The 23,207-nt window shown below is 45.3% G+C and overlaps 1 protein-coding gene across 2 annotated transcripts in view; it reads right to left on the minus strand.

Moving 5' to 3' along the window:
- Adam19 (ADAM metallopeptidase domain 19) overlaps positions 1-23,207 on the minus strand; it is an 85,142-nt gene that overhangs the window by 3,674 nt on the left and 58,261 nt on the right. For both annotated transcript variants that reach the window (XM_046459937.2, XM_058584196.1), the window contains exons 9-22: positions 19,640-19,806; positions 17,717-17,801; positions 16,251-16,390; positions 14,052-14,229; positions 12,661-12,750; positions 10,862-11,057; positions 9,443-9,551; positions 7,673-7,877; positions 6,596-6,673; positions 6,393-6,501; positions 5,247-5,391; positions 4,337-4,421; positions 3,803-4,027; positions 469-621 (exon numbers count right to left, since the gene is read on the minus strand). In XM_046459937.2, coding sequence (XP_046315893.1) covers positions 469-621; positions 3,803-4,027; positions 4,337-4,421; positions 5,247-5,391; positions 6,393-6,501; positions 6,596-6,673; positions 7,673-7,877; positions 9,443-9,551; positions 10,862-11,057; positions 12,661-12,750; positions 14,052-14,229; positions 16,251-16,390; positions 17,717-17,801; positions 19,640-19,806 — 1,965 coding nt within the window. The remainder of the gene's footprint in view (positions 1-468; positions 622-3,802; positions 4,028-4,336; positions 4,422-5,246; positions 5,392-6,392; positions 6,502-6,595; positions 6,674-7,672; positions 7,878-9,442; positions 9,552-10,861; positions 11,058-12,660; positions 12,751-14,051; positions 14,230-16,250; positions 16,391-17,716; positions 17,802-19,639; positions 19,807-23,207) is intronic.

Genomic DNA, 23,207 nt, shown 5'->3' on the forward strand with positions numbered 1-23,207 from the left:
GACCATCAGCCTGTGCAGAGGTATGGTGGGGCTCCCCTGGCAAGCTGAGGAGTCCACTTCCTCACCTTGGCCCTTTCACACTCCCAGGACTGGCAAGCTGAGAACGTCAGCCCCAGAGAAGAGGTAAGGAGAGAGGCCAGGGATACCTGGCCTATCACAGCCACTGCTGCCTATTACTGCCCTTTTATAGATGAGCAAAGGGGCACTCCAGAAAGGGACTCGTTCAGGGCCACCCAGCAGGTCCGGTGCAGATGCAGGTAGAAGCCACCACAGCTCAGGCACCGAACTGCTACTTTTCACATGAAACCAAAACCCCCATCACTGATTTCAGGGACAGTCAAGCAGGCACCAAAAAATGCTAAGCTTTTGTTCCTGGTTTTTGCTTTGGAAGTTCCATTCAGACAAAAAGCATGCACTGGTTTGTTTTCTCAGCCACACAGGTGACCTCTGGGACTTTCGTGGACTCACCTTTGAGGCAGGAACTACCAGAGGCTGGGACTGCTGAGGGCCAGCAGCAGAGGGCCTAAGCTCTGAGGCACCACTTGGCCTGGGGAGGGTCCTGCGGCCTGGCACAGGGTTTGCAGGGAGCGCCTTCTGGGGTGGCCGAGGCCTGGAGAAATCCTGGAGAGAAACAAGTCAAGCTTCCAGATGGTGCCTAGTATACAGGAAGCACTCAACACAAATTAGATGAATAAGTGCACTAGATTTCTTAAAATCAATATGCATTTCTCTACACTAGTTAAGTTTCGTGAAACAGGAATGTATCTCTTATGTAGCTGGGAAAAAAAGTTTAGAGGGGCAAAGAATGGACGCCCCAAAGTTGGTAGGGTTTAAGAGAAGCCAGTTCCTTCCCTGAGAAGGTCACTAATGGGTAGAAAAATGGGCTAAAGGCAAGCATGCAGAGAGACCAGGAAGAATGCTGAGGGCCAGCGTGTTCTCTAAGAAACTGTAAGAGAACTGAGAGCAGAAACAAACTCAGACAGCAGGAAAAGTCATGTTCTCCCACTCCCAACGTGATCACCCTCCCTTCCCAAACTGCAGTAGCTGCTGGAGGCCAGGAGAGACCTTCTAGGGAAAGTGATGCGGGTGCAGATGTTGCCTGCAGTTGAGGAAACGCAAAATGAGCCACTAGGGGGTTGCTATCTGGGCCTTATCAGAATGTCAGCACCAGGCCTTGCAGAGCAGTGATCTGCCTCAGGCCACATCTGATAGGACCCAGCTCAGCTCTGCCATGGGCCTCAGAGCACTATTTCCTGGAAGCCAAAGCAGCCCCAGGCTCAGGGTCCCCTTCCTTAAGGGGCGGCATCTCCATCAGTCAGGCTGCACAGGCAGACACTGGGTGTCATCCCGGGCCAACGCCCATCTGCAGGTGATCCTCAAGTCCTGTTTACTCTTTTTCTCAGTCACTCATCCTCTCCACGCTTCCATTCCTACCTCAGTGCAAGCTCCCACCATCTTTCTGAGGACAGTGTTTAAATCTGCTGACTAGTATGCTCATTTGCCATCACAGCGGCCTTTTTGTTTTCTAAAACTGTTTTTTAAAAATTTTTTTAAGTTGTCAATGGACCTTTATTTTTTTCTATTCATATGTGGTGCTGAGATCAAACCCAGTGCCTCACACATGCTAGGCAAGCGCTCTACCACTAAGCCACGACCCCAGCCCCTCTAAAACTATTTTAAAAATTTTTTTTAGTTGTTAATGGACCTTTATCTAATTAATTTATTTGAATGTGGTGCTGAGAATTGAACCCTATGCTCCACACATGCTAGGCGAGCACTCTACCACTGCGCCACTACCCCAGCCCCTAAAAAACATTTATTTAACTGAAGTGTAATACCTACATCAGGGCCATCTGCCATCAGAGTTTCCCTACTAGTGGGTCCTGGACCAAGAAGGCCCTTTCCTCCCCTGCTTCACAGTCCAGCTACCTCCTTCTCTTCTTTCATACCAGAGCTCAAATCAAATGCTCAAATACCAGAGCTCAAATCTCCCAAGGAGGCTTTTTTTTTTTTTTTTTTTTTTTTTTTTGGTACTGGAAATTGAGCCCAAGGGCGCTTAACCACTGAGCCACATCCCTAGCCCTTTTTTGTATTTTATTAGAGACAGGGTCTCACTGAGTTACTTAGGGCCTCAAGTCGCTGAGGCTGGCTTTGAACTTGTGATCCTCCTGCCTCAACTTCCAGAGCCACTGGGGTTACAGGTATATGCCACGTCTAGCCCAGGGTGGCCCTTCTGAGCACCCTGTACCCCTTCTTCACAAAACTGACCACTGTCACAGCTACATGCATCCCAGAGCCTCTTCCCCAGCGGAATGGCAACTGCTTGCTCATTATGGCTGTTATCAGGCAGAAGCACGTGGGTGGGAAGCACAGAAGACGTCCTGAATGCTCAGTCCCCCCTCTCTAGGAGGCCCACATCACCCAGCTAGGAGGGTGGACCTCAGGTCTGGCCTGAGACTAGACAGGATAAGTGCCTTAGGGCTGGGAGGTGGGAATCTCACTTAGCTGGGGGACACTTGGGTTTAAGTCCTGGCTCCTCCACCCACAGACCCTGTGATCTTGGGCAAGTTCCTCGACCCTGTGAGACTCAGCAACCCAGGTGAGACAAGAGGGTAGAAATAACTCACTTCTTGGAAAGGCTCTGAAGGGGGAGGTGGCTGGCCCCATTTCATCCCTGCAACTTCCCCTCAGAGCAGCTGCCCGCACTGCCTTCCCTTGAGAACCCCCATCTGAACCCCAGGTCCTGGGGTAGCCATGCTTGGGATCTGGATGTTGGGACACCTGCCACTGCCTCCCTCTCCCCTTCGCCCTGTCTCTACAGGGTTGCTTTCTCTCCCTTGCTCCTCTCTCTTTCCACTGCGTGTTGAATTGTGTACACTCCCTCAAAAAAAAAAAAAAAATTCAAATGTTGAATTCCTAACTCCCAGTACCTCAGAATGTGACCATATTTGGAGCTGAGGTCTTTAAAGAGGTGATTAAATTAAAATGAGGCCGTTAGGGTGGGCTCTCATCCAATCTGGTGTTCTTGTAAGAAGAAATGCAGATACAGAGATACCAGGGATGCAGAGGAAAGGCCACATGTGGACACTGTGAGTGGGCAGCTGCCTGCAGGGCAAAGAGAGAGGCCTCAGGAGAAGACAACCCTGCCAGAACCTTCATCTTAGGCTTCCAGCCTCTGGAACTATGAGAAAATAAACGTCCACGGTTCTATCCACCCATTAGATGGTATTTTGTTATGGCAGCCCTAGCAGCTGAATACACTCCCCCTTCTTGTGCCATGAACAAGGCATTGGGGTACACAGACTCTCCAATAAGGGGGTGATAGTGACAGATACAATTTGGAGGGACAATACTATGAAGAGAGTACAAGAGCACCAAGCTCAGACCTGGGGGTCAGGGGAAGCCACAGGGAGGAGTGGCATATAAGACCACGTCAAAGGGCCAAAGGGAGCTGGCCAGACAGAGGGCAGGAGAGGATCCGGCAGAGCAGTATTTGCAGCTATGTAGATAGGAGACGAGCACCAGGGACCAATAGGAGTTAATTTTGGGTGGAAGGTAGGTAGTGGTTGGTCATAAAATAGGCCAAGCAGGGAGAAAGTGCCCTTGGTTGAAAGGCTGTCTAGGGACTATATTTCCCCATGCTCAAACTGTTTTAATCCTCTCTGAGTCCCCTGGATTCACCAGATTGCTGGAAGGGCAGTCAATTCCAAGTCCATCTTCCCAGATCTGACATTGCAAATTGCAGGTGGCCTTTTAAGGGTGATGACCCCCCACCGACCAGAACTACTGAGAATCCACTTACCTGGGAAATAATGCAATTTGGTGCAGGGGGTATAGGCCGGCTTGGGGGAGGCCTCCTGGTTGATTCTTTTCTCTCTACTTGAAACTCAGTCCCTGGGGAGTTTCTGGTAGCCCTGTTCAGATGTATTGGCAATGGTACAGGTGGGGATCCACCATGCAGATAGTCTGGAGGGGGCCGGGGAGGAGGCTGGGAGGGCTTTCTCAGGGTTTCAGGGGTGTTGGTCACCTGTAGGCACAAGACAAGGATCACCTGAGACAAGGATTTAAAAACTCAGGGGTGCCCTGGGTGGGCATCTCATGGAGATGATCAGAGCCCAGGGATAGACAGATATGCTGACCTGTTACAACCCCTGGGATCCTAGAAGTCAGACCTTAAAGCCATTGGCGGACACCAAAACCAATTGCTATGTCTCTCAAGTCATTAAGATGGCTTTTATTACCAGTCCCTTGGGCCTACAGAGACCCTTGGGAAAATCTAACAGGGTCCTGAGGAATAAAGGAGAAGTAGCAAAACTCAACACCTCCAAGCCCTTACCTTTCGCTTTCCCTGGGGTGTCTGCAACTTGAAAGTTGGGTTGGCATGACCAGATCCATTGTTTTGAGACACCCTGAAGGGACAACTGGAAACAAGGAATAGAGGAAGAGAAGAGGGGATGTTCAGCAAGGAGCAGAGGCTGAGCCCCTCTGACCCAAACACGGCCAACCCACTGCTAAATCTTCCTTAGTGTACTCCAGAGGAAGTGGGACTGGTCCGCTCTCAAATTCCGTCTCCCTATGTAAGGACATTTGGCATGGTCAATGGAGAGCTGCTAAGCAACGAAAGTTGGCCTGACACAAAACAGAGCTTTCTAAGCACCTTATCTTCACCTTCTGTAGATCTTTCCTCCCTACAGAGATACAAGAATTGTCAACCAATTCCCCTCAGGCAGGGGTTCAGAAAGACCAGAGATTAAAAATTCCCTCCAGGACAAATGTAATTTAATAGGGGACTCAGAACGTACATTACGATATCCTAAGGATGGCATCACTCTGCAAAAAAATTAGTCTACATTGGGCTGATGTCCAGCCACCTCTGTAATGACTGGGCTTGGGCAAGTCATTTCTTCTCTGTTGCCACAGTTTCCTGCTCTTTAAAATGGGGGCAAATCAATTAGATAAAGGATGACAAATGATTTTATCTCATATTCCAACTTTAGTTGGTTGAGGGCATTCTGCAGAGGATTTGGAAGTGATGACCAGGCTCAGTAGAGACTATTACAATGAGATCATCTTAGTAAATGTCTGGCATGGTCACAGAACATGACACAAAGGAGATAGCGGCACGAACTCTACATTCATCTTCCCTGAATCAGACCCACCACCACCACCCTTCCAACACATATTGCTTACGGAGAACTTTGTGATCCAGAAGGGAACCCCAAGTCATTGATGGCACCCTGTCCTACCTGAACTGCTGCCTCAGCTTGAAAGGGAGGGCCGAGGGCTTGAGCTGGCCCAGCTTATTGTTCTGTTTGCAGCAATAGTACATCAGAGTGAGGACCGCCAGCACGAAGAGGGCTGAAAACACTCCTGCTATCACAGGACCAACACCTTCCAGAAAGAGAGCTCAAGTGAGAGACTGAGGAGCTGGTTGAGCTCCAGCAAAACAATATATTCCTGATTCTTCTTCAGACTTGATTTCCATTTAATTTGCATTGCTTATTTAAGCTTATAAATTATGATGAAAATCACATATTATGTACTACTAGGACACCACTAATATTAGCTTAAATAGCTAGTTAACTTGCTTCAAGGGGACCTTATAATATAAATCTGCCACGGGCACTTTGGTCTAATTGAAGATAGTCTTTTTTAAGGCAAGCAGATCAAGCCCTATTATCATGTGTCACTAGTTTCTGGACTGAATCGTGATTTTTCCTGGATACCAGGCAACCAACACAAAATACTGACAGATGCCTACCCTTCATCCACGATTTCACCAAAACTGACTCAATCTTCTCATGAATTATAAATTTAAATTCACAAAGTACCTTTACACCAATGAAACACTGCTTTTATCAGTTTTATATATTGAAGCTTCTTCCTTGAAAGATTTTATTCTTGAAAACAGTACCTTGCTACTATTAAAGGAAAAGGTTCAGAAACCACAGGGCTAGCTAGAGTATCTGAGATTTCCTACTGAAACAACTATAAGTGTTCTGAGTGTTCGGTTTCCCACTTTAACCTTTGTTTATGCAAAGAAGTCTAAACTACCAGAATGTACCCCACAGTAATGTTTACTTTTAAGTACCCAAAATAGGACTAGTCACCACCCCGTCCCACCAAAAAAGGATGTGACTATTCAATGACCTATAGTCTCTCTTTATCTCTCATTCCACTAAGCAGGATCACCTCCTCAGTAAAAGGACAGACAGAGACTGAGCCTAGTCCCCAAACCAGTTGCTGGAATCAGATCCCTCCTCCCCCCACCCCTTTATCTTGGTTCCCTCATCTACAAAATCAGGAGTATGCATCAGTCTCAGTGCAGACACTCTGCAACATGCTACCTGTCCCCATGGTGCCACCCCTCTTACAGCAGGCAGGGGACTCACTCTCGGGGGGCATGGGCCCACTGTCGATGCTGCCTCCTTGGCCCGGAGTGGTGCAGAAGGGTGGTGCCCAGCCCCGGAAGCAGTGGCAGTTCTGATTGTTGTTGCAGACCTGGGGTGAGGGAAAGGCAGGGGTGTTAGCTCGCCAGAGAGCCCCCGCCTCCCACAAGGCCTGTCCTCCCAAAACCAGCCCAGGGAGCACTCACCCCATGACCATTGCACTTCTTCCCACAGCCTTCGGTTTCAAAGAAGGAGGTGTTCCTGCACTGCCCCTCGAAGCAGATCTGCAGGGAGGAGGAAGCACAGTTGTCAGCACAGCAGACACTGGTCAGGAATTAGGAGATGGGATGTGAGTTTTGCACTTAGAACATACAGGAACCTGAAAAGGCAGCCCACTTCAGGTTACTACTGTGGGAAATGGAAAGAGCTTAAAAAGCCAAAGATAGAACAGGAATTAACAAAATTCTGCTATTACCTTTGTGATTAGGGAGGAAAACACATATTATATTGTTAAAATCCTAATTTAACAATTATAATGAAATATTTATTCCATATTACTACGATATTGATATATATGGGTTTTTAAAATTTTTTTTATACTTTTAAGTGGACAGAATGCTGACGATCGAACCCAGTGCCTCACACATGCTAGGCGAGCACTCTGCCACTGAGCTATAGCCCCAACCCGGATATATATGTTATATTATAATATATATCTATCAATAGGTGCTAGTTTTAATATTATGTTTAACAATAACAATTTTGACAGCAGCCTTCTCTGTGCTAGGAACTATACCCTGGGCTTCAAAGTTCTTTATGAATTCTTCATCCATAACTCTGAGGTAGTTGACATGAATTCCCCAAGGCTTCCCTGACTTAGTCCATTTTTAATTCACACGATAACTAATGATATAGACAAAAATCAATAATAGCTGGCCCACCTAAGTGTGTCAGAAACATTCTCACTTAATCCTTAGACTACAAGTGACAGTCTATTGCTATTGCTATATAAGTTTTCTTTTCTTTTTTTTTAAACTAGAGAGGGACACAATATTTTATTTTCATTTATTTATTTGTTTTTATGTGGTACTGAGGATTGAACACAGTCCTTCACGCATGCAAGGCAGGTGTTCTACCACTGAGCTACAACCCCAGCCCTAAATAAGCTTTTAGAAGCCACTGAGAATGAGAAGCTGGGGAGGCCTCTCCTTTCAGAGCTCACCCTTCTCAACCTCTCCTCTCTGCAGCCTGGGTCCTGAGTGGGACTGGGGAGAGGGACTCACGTGATTGTAGCCACACTTGGTCCCGGTCATCACCAGGCCTGGGTCCAGCATGTCACCCTCTTCTTCGGGACCTCTGTAGACATGGGTGCCCCGGCACCGGATCTGCCTTCCATTCATGATGATGGTGGTGTCGATGGGGACTGCGTTGGACTCCAGGGGCCGGGCCTCAGAGCTCTGACACTGGATCTTCCCACACTTGGCATCCCTGAGCCCCAGAGAGAGGGAGGAGAGGAGATGGAATCAGGCTGGGAAAGAGCGAGGGTAAGGCAGAGCTTCAGTCTTTCTTGGCCAAGAGAGCAGGCTTGGGTGGGGTGGGGCAAAGACACAGGCAGTGAGGGTGCTTTAAGGGAGCCACCAGGGGAGACCCTGTATAGACACAGACCAAGGCAAGGGAGCAGGCTCTTTGTCTCTGAGCCGATCTCAGCCAGAGAAGATGCCTTGGAAAGTCCTAACTTCAAGGACAACTGCCTGACCTAAGCAATCTGTTCCCTTATGTTCTTTAGGCCACCATCCACCTAGTGCTCCAGCCAGAAGCCTGGGGACATTTCTGACTCCCCCTTCTTCCCTGCTCTTGGATTCAAGCAGATTTCGAGCCCTGCCAATCCTCCCTCCTACATATCCACCCTAGCACACATCACCAACCTTTCTTCCCTGTACTGTAGGAAACTGATTTCCCTGCCTCCAGTCTCACCTCATAGGAGTTTAACCTCTCATTGCTTTCAGGCCAAAGTCTGAACTTTTCATGACCTACTTCCTGCTTAACAGTACAAGCTCATTTTTCATCATCTCCTCTTTTTTACACCTCTAAATTATACCGTAAGTGTACCAAACTATGGTTAGTTCTTCCAACTGTCAGGTTTTTGGTTTTTTTTTCCCAACCATCTCTCTGCCTAGAACACTCTTCTACACACCAGCACCATCCCTGACCCTGCTGGTTTAGATAATTGCATCATAACTGTGCCTAGGTATAAGTTCTTTGGGAAACCACACCAGGCCACTAAATCGGGTTGGGTGTCTCTCTCTCCACATTCTCAGTATCACATTGTATTGCTAATTAAAAGCTCTACACACTCAGCACAGTATCTTGTGCATGGTAAACCTTTAATAGATAATGGTTGGATATATGGATGGGTAGATGGATGGATGGAGAGATGGATGGATCCAGGTAGTTGGATGGATGAATGGATAGGTGGATAGGTAGATGAATGGATGGACAGGTGAGTGGATGAATAAGTGGATAGGTAGATGGATAAATGGATATATGGATGGGTACTGGGTAGATGAATGGGTAGATAGGTGAATGGATCCAAGTGGTTGGATGAATGGATGGATAGGTGGGTGGGTGGATGAATGGATAGATAGGTGGATGGAGATGGATGGATGGATGGATAGGTACATAGGTAGATGAATAGGTAGATAGGTGAGTGCATGGTCAGTTGGAATGAATGAATGACAATGAGTCACTCAAATAAGGACATAAGTGCATTCAGTACAAATGATCTCAGAAAGCCAATTCCCTCCCTCCTATTGAAAAACAGGCTCAAAAGGAAGCCTGATCAGCTTTCCATCAAGCTTTGCCAACCCTCCCTCTGATTCCATAGGGCTAATTGGTATACTGTTGAACAGCAGGCCAAGAATAGAGACTTCAGCTGACTTGGGTAGAGGCCCAGCTCTAGGACCAGTGCTCTGCTGAACTAGGATGGAGTAAGGCAGACAGAGCAGGATTTACTCTATCATTCTTCTTCTCATGGGGTCTACACTACTCATCACCTCATGTTGCACTTCTTGTGTTCGCCGTTCATGTCCTTCCCACAGTTTCCAAAGGTGTCTCCTGCCACATTCACCTTCTCAAAGCACAGGTCAGGGGCAGGCCGGGCTCCTGGGTGTGCAAGAAACAACTTTTGTCAATACACTAGCCTGCCGAAAGGCCCCAGGGCAAAGCTAGCCTTTGGCAAAATCAAGAGGTTAAGAATGTTTTTTGGGGGGAGGAAAAACTCAGTCTCTTTCTGTTCTCTTATCAGGCTATTTCATTCCCATTTCTCATCAAGACCAATTCGTAGAAAATGTCTGATATCCATTTTCATGCCCCACTGAGGATTTATATCTCTGGTGGTTTGCATGCTAGGACTATCTCTAATGAAGAAGAATTGCCATATTTTAGGATTTAAAAAAAATGATAATGCATACACAAAAGTATAAACATATGGCATGGCTTTGGAATTTTTCCTCAGCCATTCAATCTCTATTCCCCTTTATCCTGGAAAGGCAATAATTATTAACACTTTATTTTCAGAGAGAATTTTCTCTCTCTCTTGTGTGTCTCCCAGGTACAAAATTCCATGTGTCCCTTCTAGAGAAAATCTATCTAATAAAGAACGGAAGCTTATTGTATCCAATGTTCTGTGTCTGGCATTTTTAGTTAATTTTTTTGTGGGGGAGGATTTTATTCACCATGCAGAGCAGCCTTCTTTCTATTTCTTTAGCTGTATAGCTTTCCATTGTATGAATTTTTCAGAATTAGTTTAATGGGTTCCTCTTAAAGGACATAGAGGTTATAATGCTGTAACTAACAATAGCACTATAAAAACATCTTTGTAAATTTACCTTCACATAGATAAGCAAGTACAAGTGTAGGCCCTAGGCTGTTTCCCAGCAGTGGAACTGATGGACCCAATAAGTGCATTTAAAATTTTGATATCTCCGAATTACTTTCCATAGGGATTGTACCTATCTCTTACTTTCACATCCTCCACAACACTATATATGATCACTCTTGTTATATTATTATTTTATCATCAATACTCTTAAACTAACTTTCAGTCTTTAAAATCTGATACATGAGCAATTCCATCTGGTTATAATTTGTTTTCCTTTAATATGACAAGGTTAAACAACTTTCCATAGCTTAGGGGCCATTTTCATTTGCTTTTCTGTCTCTATCATCTGTTCATTTGTCTTTTGGATTCTTGTCATCTGTTTGTCCCATCTGAGAACTAAAAGCATCTAGGGTCTGGGAAGAATGCTGTCCATTCATCTTCCCTGAATATCCACCCAGAGTCCAGGCCGTGAAAGAGGTGGTATCCAGGGGTGTTCTGAAGCCAAGATGGTAAGCCACCCGAGGGACTGGAGGGGAGGCTGGCTCTAAAGTTCTGGGGGGAGGGGGGCTGTGTTCCCCAGAAGAACCCTTACCAGGACCCCACAGCTGCTGGCACTGCTCCTGGTAGGTGAGGCACATGCCATTGTAGCAGTAGGCCTGGCCGCCCTCGCAGGGGGTGCCGTCCATCTGGTAGAAGTTGGTGGGGCAGTGGGGAGACTTGCCCGTGCAGTACTCTGGGAGGTCACACTGCCGTGCCTGCTCACGGCACAGTGTGCCAGGAGCCAGGAGCTGAATTTGAACGAGATGGAGGAAAAACAGTCATTTTCTTGCTTGCCCTTAACCCCATTAGCCAAGGGCTTGTGAGCATCACTCTTGCAGAACAGAATGTTCTAGCCACCAGGGTTATATCATAGCAGTTTTTACCCCATGAGCCTTCTAATGCAAACAGTGACTCCAGAGTTTTCAAGGTGCTAACTCACTTCCTCTTTGCAGCCATCTTAAGTAGAAACAGGTCAGAAATAACATTTATGCAACAGTTTTAGGGCTTACTATGTGATTTAGTAACAACAACAAACTTCATGCAGCTCCCACTCAAGTTGCCCAGTGCCAATAATAGTGCATTTAGTTTTCCTGATAGTCCTATGTAATGTAATTGTCCCTGTTTTACAGATGATAAAACCTGAGGTTTAAAGGTAAAGTAATTATCCAGAGTCTCACAGTTAGTCATGGCAGAGGATCCAGGCCTACTAACACATTCAAATATACACACACAGCATTCATACAGCACCTCTGGATTTATAAAGCATTTCAGCAATAATGCATTCCCAGAACTGAGCCAGGTACTGGGCTAAGTATGTTATATACACTTATGCTACCCATGAGCTATGTGCTGCTATTTACCCCACAGTGCAGATCAAATAACCTGATTAGTAATAACACACATCAGGAAAATAGTAAAACCTGAGCTTCCACTTAAGTAGTTATTTTTGTTTTTTTTTTTTTTTTGGTTCTGGGAATTAAATTCAGGGGTGCTTAAACACTGAACCACATCCCTAGCCCTTTTTATTTTCTATTTTGAGACAAGGCCTCACTAAGTTGCTTAGGGCCTTGCTAAGCTGTTGAGGCTAGCCTCAAACTTGTGATCTTCCTGCCTCAAGCCTCCTTACTTGCTGGGATTATAGGCATGCACCATCATGCCTGGTCCTATTTGAGTCTTAACAGCCCCCCCCGGGTGATCCATGTTATTAATACTGATAAAGAACCTAGACTCAGTTAATAAGTCCCCCAAAGTCACACATCCCGGGCTTGAAGTCAAGGTCTCAGACACCAGGAATGCTTTGTGAGTCTCAGACTGAAATCCTGGCACTAAATGAAATGATCACACTCCACGCTTATTCTTAGGCTTGGGTCCAAGGCTGCAAGGACTTGACCCAGCACAGCCTCCCTGGGGGACACAAAGTCATACCAGAAGGTCTGCAAATTCCCCCTGACAGAGGCAAGAAAACTCAGGACTGAGGACAAAGCCCTCCTTTGCTCCTGGGTGACTACACACCAACCACAAGGTCCTCCCAAGAGAGAAGGCAGTCGGGCCCTTCTGCAGGCCATGCTCAGGCCAAGTTACTTGCTGAAAGACAGAGACCCCAGTTGCAGTGGTGAGCAGGGGCAGTGTGTGGAGGGGAAGCTGCAAGGCGCACATATCTCTACCAACCTGGAGCAGGTTGGAAGCAAAGAGGAGCCATCCTGAAGCCAGTTTGCCGGGTCCAAATCCCAGCTCCTTAATGATCCCATCACTCCCCCAGCATGGCAGCTGAAGCCTGGCCACACCTGCCTCTCACACCCTAGCACAGCAGTCACCTGTCAGGTCAGGTCCCCAGGGAACAGGTCCACTTACCTTGCACTGGTGGCAGCAGGAGCCATGAGCACACTCGGCCCCTTCTCTTAGGGTGCAGTTGGAGGCATTGCAGCAGGGGTTGTTACATTCCTGAGGAGGCAATGAGTGGGCGTGAGTCTCTGGACAGCCAGGCAGGCATCAAGAATGAGAGTCCTCCTGGCAGGCGGCAAGAATGAGAGCCCTGCAGGGGGAGGGCTTTTGCCACCTCCCCAGCCCCAGCCCTGCCCCATGTGCCCCTGCAGCCCCTGCTCCCTAGAATTCCTTACCAGAACATCATTCAACAGCTTTATCATCAAGGTCATGTGCACGTATCAGAGACTGTACACATATGCACAATCCCCAGGGGCACCACGGAGAAGCACAATATTTTGAGTGTGACAATTTTCCCAGGGAACAGGTCCACTTACCTTGCAATGGTTGCAGCAGGAGCTATGAGCACACTCGGCCCCTTCTCTCATGGTACAAATTTCCCAATACATATGTGTATGTGATTATAGTTATTTTACAAAATCATAGTATTCACACTGCTTTTAATACAACTCCCTCCTTTCTGAAGGGTCTGGGCTCATCTCTGAGCTGATGGTAGTGGGGGAGATATCATCTTTAACTTCTGAACGTTACATGCTCATATTTAACAACAACAAAAAAAATAGCCCACCATAGAGGAAGTTATAAAATCAGATTTTTCCACGTACACAGGCCCTCACTTTCACCCCTATCATGTACTGTTACTTATGTATTCTTCCCCAATTATTATGCATTAACTGACATATTTTCATCCTTCAAAAAATAGAGATGAAACAACCCAGTTCTGCTTTTTGCAGAACAACATGCTTCTGTTAAAAACTACAGAGCTGGGCTGCAACGCCCTCCGCCCTCACTTTGAAGATGAGAAGTAAAGAAGGAGCGTTATGCCCCTTCTTCCTCTTAGCAGCCCTTCCCAGCCTCGCCGGCACTTCCTACATCCACTTTCAATCATCCCTTCTCCAGGCTAAACAGCATGAGCTTGTTATTTTAAGCAGCCTCCTAAGGCTCATGTTCAAGTTCATAGACCCAGCTGTGCAGCCTCCAGAATAAATTCAGTGCAGCTGGAGGGCCAAGGAGGCCACTGGGGAAGAGAGAGACAACATGCCACAGGGTCGTGGTTTCTGGTTTGACCAGATGCTCACAAAGGCAATGCCACCCTGATCTTGGACACAAATAGTTCAACCAGAGAGAGGCTGCAGAAGCAGTGCACCTGGAAGGCTTCTGCCCACACCTGACACAGGGTGGGGTCTTTGATGGTCACGTGTAGGAAAGGCCTATGAAGAAGTAATTCTTTACTGCATTCTCTTTGGATCTGAAGCTTTGAAGCCAGGGCAAATTCTTCCCTCCTTCTAGCACCGTCTTACCTCTTCCTCCCCACAGTCGCACTCTTCCCCATCTTCCAGGTACCCATTCCCACACCTCCGGCCTCCATACAGTGTCTTCGTGTCTGGCATGTTGGAAAGACACATCCCACCGCCTGATTGCAGATACCTGTCCAGCTCCCTCCTATTGCATCCATTGAACACTCGGGGGAAGGGGTGCCTGGTGGACAACAAGGCTGGAATTGGCTGGGGGTCTGCTACCCGTGAGGCTGACTCCACCTGGTCACAGACCCCCTAGTTCCTCACACATACATTTTCCCACTTAGAACTTTCAGACACACTAATTTTGAAATCTTTCATGGTTAATCATGAAATACTAACCATGCCATAATGTTTAATTTTTCTTACTCTGTATGGAAAACATATTTGAGAATTATTACAGCAGTATCTGCCTTTGTATGAGGGAGGTGCAATAAGCAAAGGGTAACGCAACCTTACAACAAGGCCTCCAGCTTTAGAACTGAACAAAATATCACCCAACCCAAAATTTTACTGAAGCTGATATCAGATGGATATTCTCTGTGATGGAAGAACAGTCAAAAAAGGTCAAAATCATAGGTTAATTTTTTTCACGAGCTAGTAATATGTATGCAGAGCACACTTTGTACTAAACTATCAAACTCACAAACTTGTGCTCTTTATCTTACAAGAGCATGAAAGTTCCTGGGTCCTCTGCTATTAGGAAAAAGAAATGAAAGTACAGCAGTTCTCCCTCATCCACAATTTTGCTTTTCATGGTTTCAGGTACCTAAAGCCAATTGTGATCTGAAAATATTAAATGGAAAATTCCAGAAATAAATAATTTATAAGTTTTAAATAAATTTTATTATAGTTACATAATTATATAGTTAATTATTGTTATAATTATACTACTTTATTATTAGTTATTGTTTTTAATCTCTTTCTGTACCTACTTTAGAAATTGAACTTTATCATAGGGATATATATGCAGGAAAAAAACACAGGATACATGAGGTTCTCTGTGATATGTGATTCCAGGCGTCTGGAATGTCTTAGAATGTGTCCCCTGCAGACAAGGCAAAGCTACTGTGCCACAATTTAGATCTATAAAGGGAGGGTTACCTGCTCCCAATTCTCTTAGCCAATTAAAGGTGAAATACAGAAGGGTTTCCTTCAGTGATAAGGTATGCTATAATGAATGTTAATAATTGTTAAATTAGCAAAATTAGTAAATTGGGTAGAAACAAATTAAAGTAGTAATGAATATCAACAGATCAGGTAAAAACAAATTGGAGTAGTAATGAATATAACTCTCAAATATTTGTCTACAGATACTCCTTTGAGATTAGAAGAGAAAGGGGTGAATTTCCCCTTGAGCACTTGGGCTCTGAGCATGATCTGTGGAGTTGTATCCTCCATTCAATACCATCCATTCGGTGTCACAGCTGAGAAGGGAAGAACAAACACTAGACACCAGAGCTCCCAGAAAGCAGCATTTCATCCTGGAGACACTGAAACACCATTCTCTAAGAAGCATAGCAGACTAATGGTTTATGGCGAGGAACATAAGGTCCACCACGATGCCTTCCACTGAGACACTTTGGTCCTGGAAGAACCCAACCAGATAACTCCATATCCAGACAACTTGAAGAGAAGTCTTCTTTCAAAGGTTCTGGTTTAGAAAATCCCTCCCAACTTCAAGGAGATACAGCTGCTTTGTCTTTTTTTCCTTGTGGATAACAACCTGCAAATTCCCTGAAGAGTCACTCACTATAGGGTATGTGGATGGTCCCCTTCCTTCTACTTGTTCTGGAAGCTACATCAGAGCTTTGATGCAAAGTCTGGGATGTAAATAGCACTAACTGAACTCTTTGGAATGGAAGGACCAATGGCTAAGGCTGTGATCACAGTGGGTCCTCAGAATGGATAAACAACATGTGTGGTCAGGCCAATTTTGCAGCTGAAGACCCTAAAACAGAAATTAAGTATATCTAGGGTTCCACCAACACCGGAATTCCTACTAGGAATCTAGTACTTCTTCTAAACACTTGTCTTCTTGGTCCTCTTCCAATTTCTTTGTGGTAAAAACCACATTCTCTGCTAAGGCCCTACTAGAGGTTTAACAGAGGCTCTCTGGGACCAGCTGGGAGGAAAATTTAGGTCACCCTGGATGTGCATGCCTCACCCTCCTCCCCATCCTCACCCTTCCTGTTGACTCACCCAGTGGCGGCTGCCATGATGCACCCACCATCAGCTGCACTGGCTGAGCAGCAATCTGCAGAATCGTGGCTCATACCAAAATTGTGGCCCATCTCGTGGGCCATGGTGGCAGCCACACCAATGGCATTTTCAGAGTGGTCCTGTTCAGGGAGAGATTTAGGTCAAGGTCAAGGGGACAGCTCCTCCTCACCCTATCTCTTGTCTTTTCCTTGTCAAAGCCTTGTGACTCCCTATGGATTCCCCAACAACTGAGCAAAAGGCTCTCTATACCTGCTTTCAACAGCAAGTTTAGAGCCTGTTATTATTAGGAAATCAAATGCTTAAAAGTTCCTGTTTCTTGAGTTCCTGAAGGTTGTAGACCATGTCTGACCATTGATGAATTCCCAGACCAATATTCCCAGTGTTTTCTGAATAAATGAAAGACAAGGATTTCCTCCATTTTTCCTCTTAACCTATGTACCTCTTCAGGATGTAGGGCAATTGACAGGGAAACCCCACCTTGGATCAATCATAGGGTACACTTGACTCAGTGTCTTCTGAGAGCCCCTGGTGCAGCGTGTGCCACTTAATGCTCAAAAGCAAAAGTTACAGAAATAGGAAGAAAACAAGCAGAGCTGGCACAGTGATTGGCAACTATAGCCTCAGCTACTCAGGAGGCTGAGGCAGGAGAATGGCTTGAGCCCAGGAGTTAGAGGCCAGCCTGGGCAACATAGTGAGCCCCATCTCAAAGCAAACAAAAAATGAACAGCAAAACAGAAGCAGCAAAATGATTTATTAAACACATGTTTGTTATATAATTTCATTTAATTTCCATTCTTACCCAAATATTATAAACCATAAAGTTATCTTTATTTTTACAACTGAGGACACCTGTTAACTCATCCAAAGTCACATGGATGCTCTTTGAAACTAATCCCTTTGGACTCCAGATCCTGGATTTTTAACCTTTATGTCAATAAATAAATACAGGATGGGTGGAGGGATGGACAAACAGATGGATAGCAGCCTTCCTGATATCTACTCGCAGGTTAGAAATGAATAGTCAAAACACTCTCCTAAAGTCAGAGAGAATTTCAACAGAAGTTTCCTAACTGTGATTTTGAGATGGGCTCTTGTTTCATAATGACAAAACTGCAAGCTCTCCAATAAAAAAAAAAAAAAAAAAAAAAAAAAAAAACTAACTATCTTCCTACTATCCTCCAGCCCCTGATGATGGACTCATGCAATCTCTCAGGCCTCTCCTGCGCTTGAAAATCAAAAATTAACTACAATAAATGAAAATTCACCCCTGAGTACCTCCACCTGTGAGAATTAAATGACTTCATTTTAAACAATTGCCCTTCTTGATGTGAAAGCTTTTCACTTTTGCAACCGTAAATATCAGATTAGTTTTTAAAAGATGACTTCCTGTCTTGGGAGAAAGTTTTATTAAATTCTGTGGCCCCAACGTATTGACTGAGACTTACCATGTTGACCCCTCCCGATTGGTATACGGAGCACATGGCCATGAGGGGGGCCAGACCAATGGTGGTACCGTGGAAGGACATGCCCCTGTAGGAAGGAAAGAGAGGTGACTCAGGTGGGGGCTGGAAGGGCTGCTCCTATGTGTGCGGGAGTGGGTGACATTCCCAGCTCATTCCCAAGGGGAGGGGCTCTGGTGTCCTGGCCATCTGGGCAACTTTAGGTCACCCCACCTCTCACTTCCTCTCACCTCCAGAGAATCAGATTGAATGAAAGGTCACTTTCCCCACAATGTGCCCATAGTCAATTCCCAGGAAGGAAACAGGCAGGGCCCATAGAGCTCCATCCCATTCCCTCTGCACAGGAAAAGGTCACAGGGAGGAGCGGATGGGAAGGTGGCGCAGGGTCTGATGCTGAAGTGAATCATGCCCGCTTCCACCAGCTGCCAGGGCCCCAGGGCTTGCCCCAGCTCTGTGGCACACACCTTATGGGGTCAAGGGGTGGGGAGATTGGGTGCCACTTCATTCTCACAGGTTCTGGGGCCAAGGAAACAGCTGTGTCCCATCAGGAACCTGCAAAGCACAGCTGGGTACAAGGATGAGCTGTTTCTGCCTTTGTTTTGCAATTATGATCCTAATCTGCCCACAGCCATCCCGATTTGCCCCAGTTTAATACCTCCCTCTCTTAGCTGTATATATCCAGGGTCGGCAAGAAGGAATAAAAGAAATACCAGTGTTTTTGTGCATGCCACAAAAATGTAGTCTATTTGAAATCTCTATGGAAATGCATTATGGTACTTATCTCAACGTTTGTCTTCTTATCTAGACCTTGGAATCTCTGAGAATGAGACTATCTGGTTTATTTTGGGACCACTAGAGCCAAGCACAGAATCTCACACACGGTGGGTGGGTACTTAACAAATGTTTGCTGAATTCAAGGCAGACTTATACTCAGAGAGACAATATGCAAAGGATTATGCAAAAGAGATGCAATCTATATGAAGGAAACCCTACTTGGTATTTTATAAACTTGAACATGGCTCTGAGGAAGTCCAACTGGAGACCTAGATTTAAAGTCTTCCCCAAAATAGTACTGTGCTTCCAAAGCTCAGGCAAAAGTTTTGGTAACCAAAGACTCTTCCTAGATGTATGTTCTGTTGTAAGTCACCTCCCATAGCCCAGGTCTTTGAGACTATTACTTTTTTTTTTTTTTTAAAAAAGGTAAAACAAAGTTTAAATGATCATTGATTCAGAGCTACATCTAGGGAACTGAAGAAAAAGGGCTATATGTCCTTTGTCATAACTGCTTCAAAAATACCTTTGGAAGCCAAGACTAGTAAATGATCACCCTCAGGAGACAGGTACCTCCACAACCCCAGAAGTGTCTGTCCTTTCTGCAGGACTGATGCAACCCAAATGAATCCCTACCCAGTGTCTTGCTCCCACCAAAGTACACAGTGTCCACACTCTGTGTCACTTTGACCATCTCAGGCACTCAGCTCTGAGCCTCTGGGGAACCAAGTGAAAGATGACCTAGGAAGCCCCTCTCCTGCATCTGTGGTGAGAGATGAGCTCATCTCCTAGATCAAAGTGTGTCTCAAGGTAGCCATGACCAACTGTCAGTCACTCCCAACAGCCAGTCGGTTCAGCTGCTCAACTGGTTGTACGTGAGGCTAATTTTCCTGGGGAGACAGTAACCACTTCATAGAACCATTATGCCTCTTAGGCTTTTTAATATTTTCTGAGGTGTGCTGGGCACAGAGTACATGTCTGAGAAATGCCTGATGATGTGGACCTGGGAGCCTGCAGGTTCCTTGTCCAACCAACACTCAGCACTGGGGAAAGAAAGGGCAAGCTCTGAGTACACGCACTGTGGGCAGAGGCATCGCAGCCAAGGCCGAGGCCACACACGTGGGAAAAGCTACTTACGTGATCAACTGAGCATTGTCATGCTTCTTCTGGGTGAGCAGCTTGCGCCTCCAACTAAGAAAGGACCAGAGGGTAGAGTACGGATTCTCTGAAACTTCACACAAGTTCCCATGAGTCCACACTTCCAAGCCCACGAGAGCGATTCGAATGTTCAAGGATCGGTAAAACTGAAAAGACACAGAAAAGATACCGTAAACGCCATGTGGGATTTATCAGCCTCTGTGTGGCCTAAGAGTTCAGAGCACAGATCTCTCTTCGCCTGTGTCTCCAAGGGCAGCAGGGACAGGAATTCTCCACACTGTTCAGAAGGGGAAAGGGGTTCTGAGAGAAATGCCTAATATTCTGGTGCAGAACTGGTGAGTGTTTGTGTAGAGGAGACTTAATGTTACTTCAAACATGTCCAGGGCTATCATGTGTGAAAAGAATCAGTGTGGCTGGGCCTGGTCTTCCAGAAGGGCTGGGGTCTCTGGGCAAAACTGGCAGGATGACAAATTTCATACTAAAACAGGATGAAAGCTTTCAAACAAAGCTGGTCATGAGTAAGCTCAGAGCTGAGCTCTGCTCACTTCTGTAGGATCCACCCTTATCCTGGCTTTCTGCACAATTTTCTCTTCCTTTATCTTTTTTATATGTATCTAAATTTTTTTTTTGTATATGAACCTTTTAACAACAAAAAAAATTTTACTGGCTGGGTGCAGCAGCACATGCCTATAATCCCAGTGACTTGGGGCCAAGGCCCAAGACTGTTTCAACAACTTGGCAAGGCCCTAAGCAACTTAGTGAGACCCTGTCTCTAAATAAAAAATAAAAAGGGCTGGGGATATGGCTCAGTGGTGAAGTGCCCCTGGGTTCAATCCTCTATACAAAAAAAAAAAAACAAAAAAACCCAAAACAACAACAACCCCAAAACCTGCAACCCTTCCCCCACCTTTACTGAGGTATAATTTACATGCCATAAAACACACCTATTTCAAGAATACAACTCAGTAGTTTTTATTAAGCTCTACCAAGTTACAGAACTATCATCATACTCCAGTTTTAGAATGTTTTCATCATGCCAGTAAGGTCCCTCATGTCCATTTATAGTCATGCCCCATTCTAATCCTCAGTTCCAGATAACCATTAATCTTCTTTCTGTCTCCACAGATTGGCCTTTTCTGAAACTTTTTTTTTTTTAATAAACAGAATCATACCATACAGGTTTTTGTCCCTGGCTTCTTTCACGTAGCATAATGTTTTGGGGATTCATTCATGTTATAACCTGTATCATTTTGTCCTTCCTTCTTATCACTGAATAATATTCCTATATGGATATATGAAATTATATATGGATTTTTTTAATTAAAAGAAGACTGCCTGATTTTTGGAAGTGAATAAGTAAAATTATATACAAATAGATGGGAATAAATTTTTTATCATCAAAAATAAATGAATAATACATAAGAGGACAGACATGCTTACTCTAACAGGTTTCCTTAGAAGCTTGGGTTTTTTTTTCCAAGGGTTCCACAAACAGATAGTAAGCATAAGACTGCAAAGCTCCCAGGTGATCTTCAGGATTCTGTCCAAACCCAGAGACCCTGAACTTCAACAAATGAGACCTCTCAGCCTCCTTACTGTTAGAGCTGCACCTAACCTCTATGCCACAGCCTCTCTCCTGTGCACAGAAGCAGGAGGAGGGTTTTCTTTATAGTGAAGGCACTGGAAGGTGTGGGTTCAAAGGGTTCCTTGATGCATCTGTCTTAGAGGCTACTGAGCTACTGAGAAAGAAAGAAAAGAAAAGAAAAGCACCATGCACTATTCACAACAGCTAAGGATGCAATCAGTCTAGGTGCCCATGAAAGGATAAAGAAAATGTGTTATATATACACAATGGATTATTATTCAACCATAAAGAAGAATGAAATCACGTCATTTCCAGGAAACTGGACATCACCATGTTAAGTGAAATAAGTCAAACATAAAAAGACAAGTACAGCGTGTTTTTTCTCATATGTGAGGGAAAAATGACCTGAAAGTAGAAGAGGGACTGTTAGGTAAGGGACAAGGATCGGGGTGGGGCAACAAGGAAAGGCAAGAGAGGTGTGGGGGGGCATGACCAAAGCATGATACGTTAGTCAAACCCCATAATCTGTACAATTAATATCACTGATGATTATAATACTTATTTAGAAAATCATGTATGCAGAGGCTGCATGAGTCATGTGAACCGGTAAGACCATTTTAATCGAAAATTGGCAGATACTGCCCCACCTAAAAATAATAACCCAGGCGCCAATGTTTGAAAAGCATTTTGTGTTCTAAGCCCCAAGGTGCAGATAAACAAGGAAGCCAGGATGAGGGCCCACCTCATCACCTCGGAGCCACTCAAGACCCTAGATGGATAAAGGGCTGGGGTAGATACAGACCTTCTTCTTGCCCCAGAGAAATTGTGGCTCCACAAAGTATCTATGGGAATTTTGATCTTTCTGTTTTATACCACATCACTCACTCCAGAAAATAAAGGGCTTAGATTCTCATTTAACTTTGCTTCACTAGGGAGCTTTGAAAGGAAAGAGACTTGGCCTTCTCACAGGGGAAAATATTTCGACAGGGCTCATGATTCAGCAAACGAGTGCAGTTCATCTCAGCTTTCATTGAACAATCCTTTAGTTCAAGTAGCTGGGTCAGCAAACTTCAGAGAAGTGGGTGTGTCTACACACACACACACACACCCAGAAAGTGTCTAACCTCAGCCGCCAGGGAGAGAAACAAGTGGTGCCCGCACAGTGGACCAGTCAGCAAAGCATGGGTTTCAACTATGGCTGGGGTTTTGTGGCTGTTTCTCTTTTACTCTCATTTTTTTTTCCAATCAGTGCCCCCCGATTCCATCACCTAGACCAGCTGGAGTGGTCACAAAGGGGAGACCCAGCCAAGTCAAGTCCCCCACCTGCCACGTCCCCAGGACAACAGATGTCACGTGGATGACATCAGGGTTGGCTCCTGTATATTCCCCAGGGAAACAAGCTTTCCTCATTTTCCCAGATGTTGAGTGCTTGGGTTGCAGGATTATTTAAACGGTGCTCTTCAGTGAACTGGGAGCTGGACAGAGGACTCTGCCGTGTCTGAGTCCTTCCTTCCAGGAAATGCCAGTGTTTGACTTGCACCTGCCTGTGTTTCCAAAGCCTTTGAGGTCATCCCATCTGATGACCTTAGAACACCACCAAATTTGCTTGTTAGTCCCTTTAAAAAATATATTTTAGATTCTCTTTTTTATCCTCCAATGTTTAGGTAAACAATTTTTTAAAAAATTCCCCTTCAGACTTGGGATCCATGAATCCCTAGCAGGCCCAGAATTCAGTTTTATGAGTGTCTAGAAATTGTACATAAAATTGCTATGAGATCCTCAAAGAGATGTGGGACCCCAAACATACCCAAACCTACTTTTTAAATGATATACTGTTAGCCTGACAAGAGGCTGCTGTCATACCTTTTCTGCAATCTGTACTCCAGCAAGTACCCTCTTTCACATTTACAAAGTAATTCCAAATCCCAGGACAGCGTGTTTTAGTGAAATTTTAAAATTTGA

The sequence above is a fragment of the Marmota monax genome, unplaced genomic scaffold (genome assembly GCF_021218885.2).
Source record: "Marmota monax isolate L192 unplaced genomic scaffold, Marmota_monax_Labrador192_F-V1.1 WCK01_AAM20220418_F8-fsc00229, whole genome shotgun sequence".
Classification (NCBI taxonomy): domain Eukaryota; kingdom Metazoa; phylum Chordata; class Mammalia; order Rodentia; family Sciuridae; genus Marmota; species Marmota monax.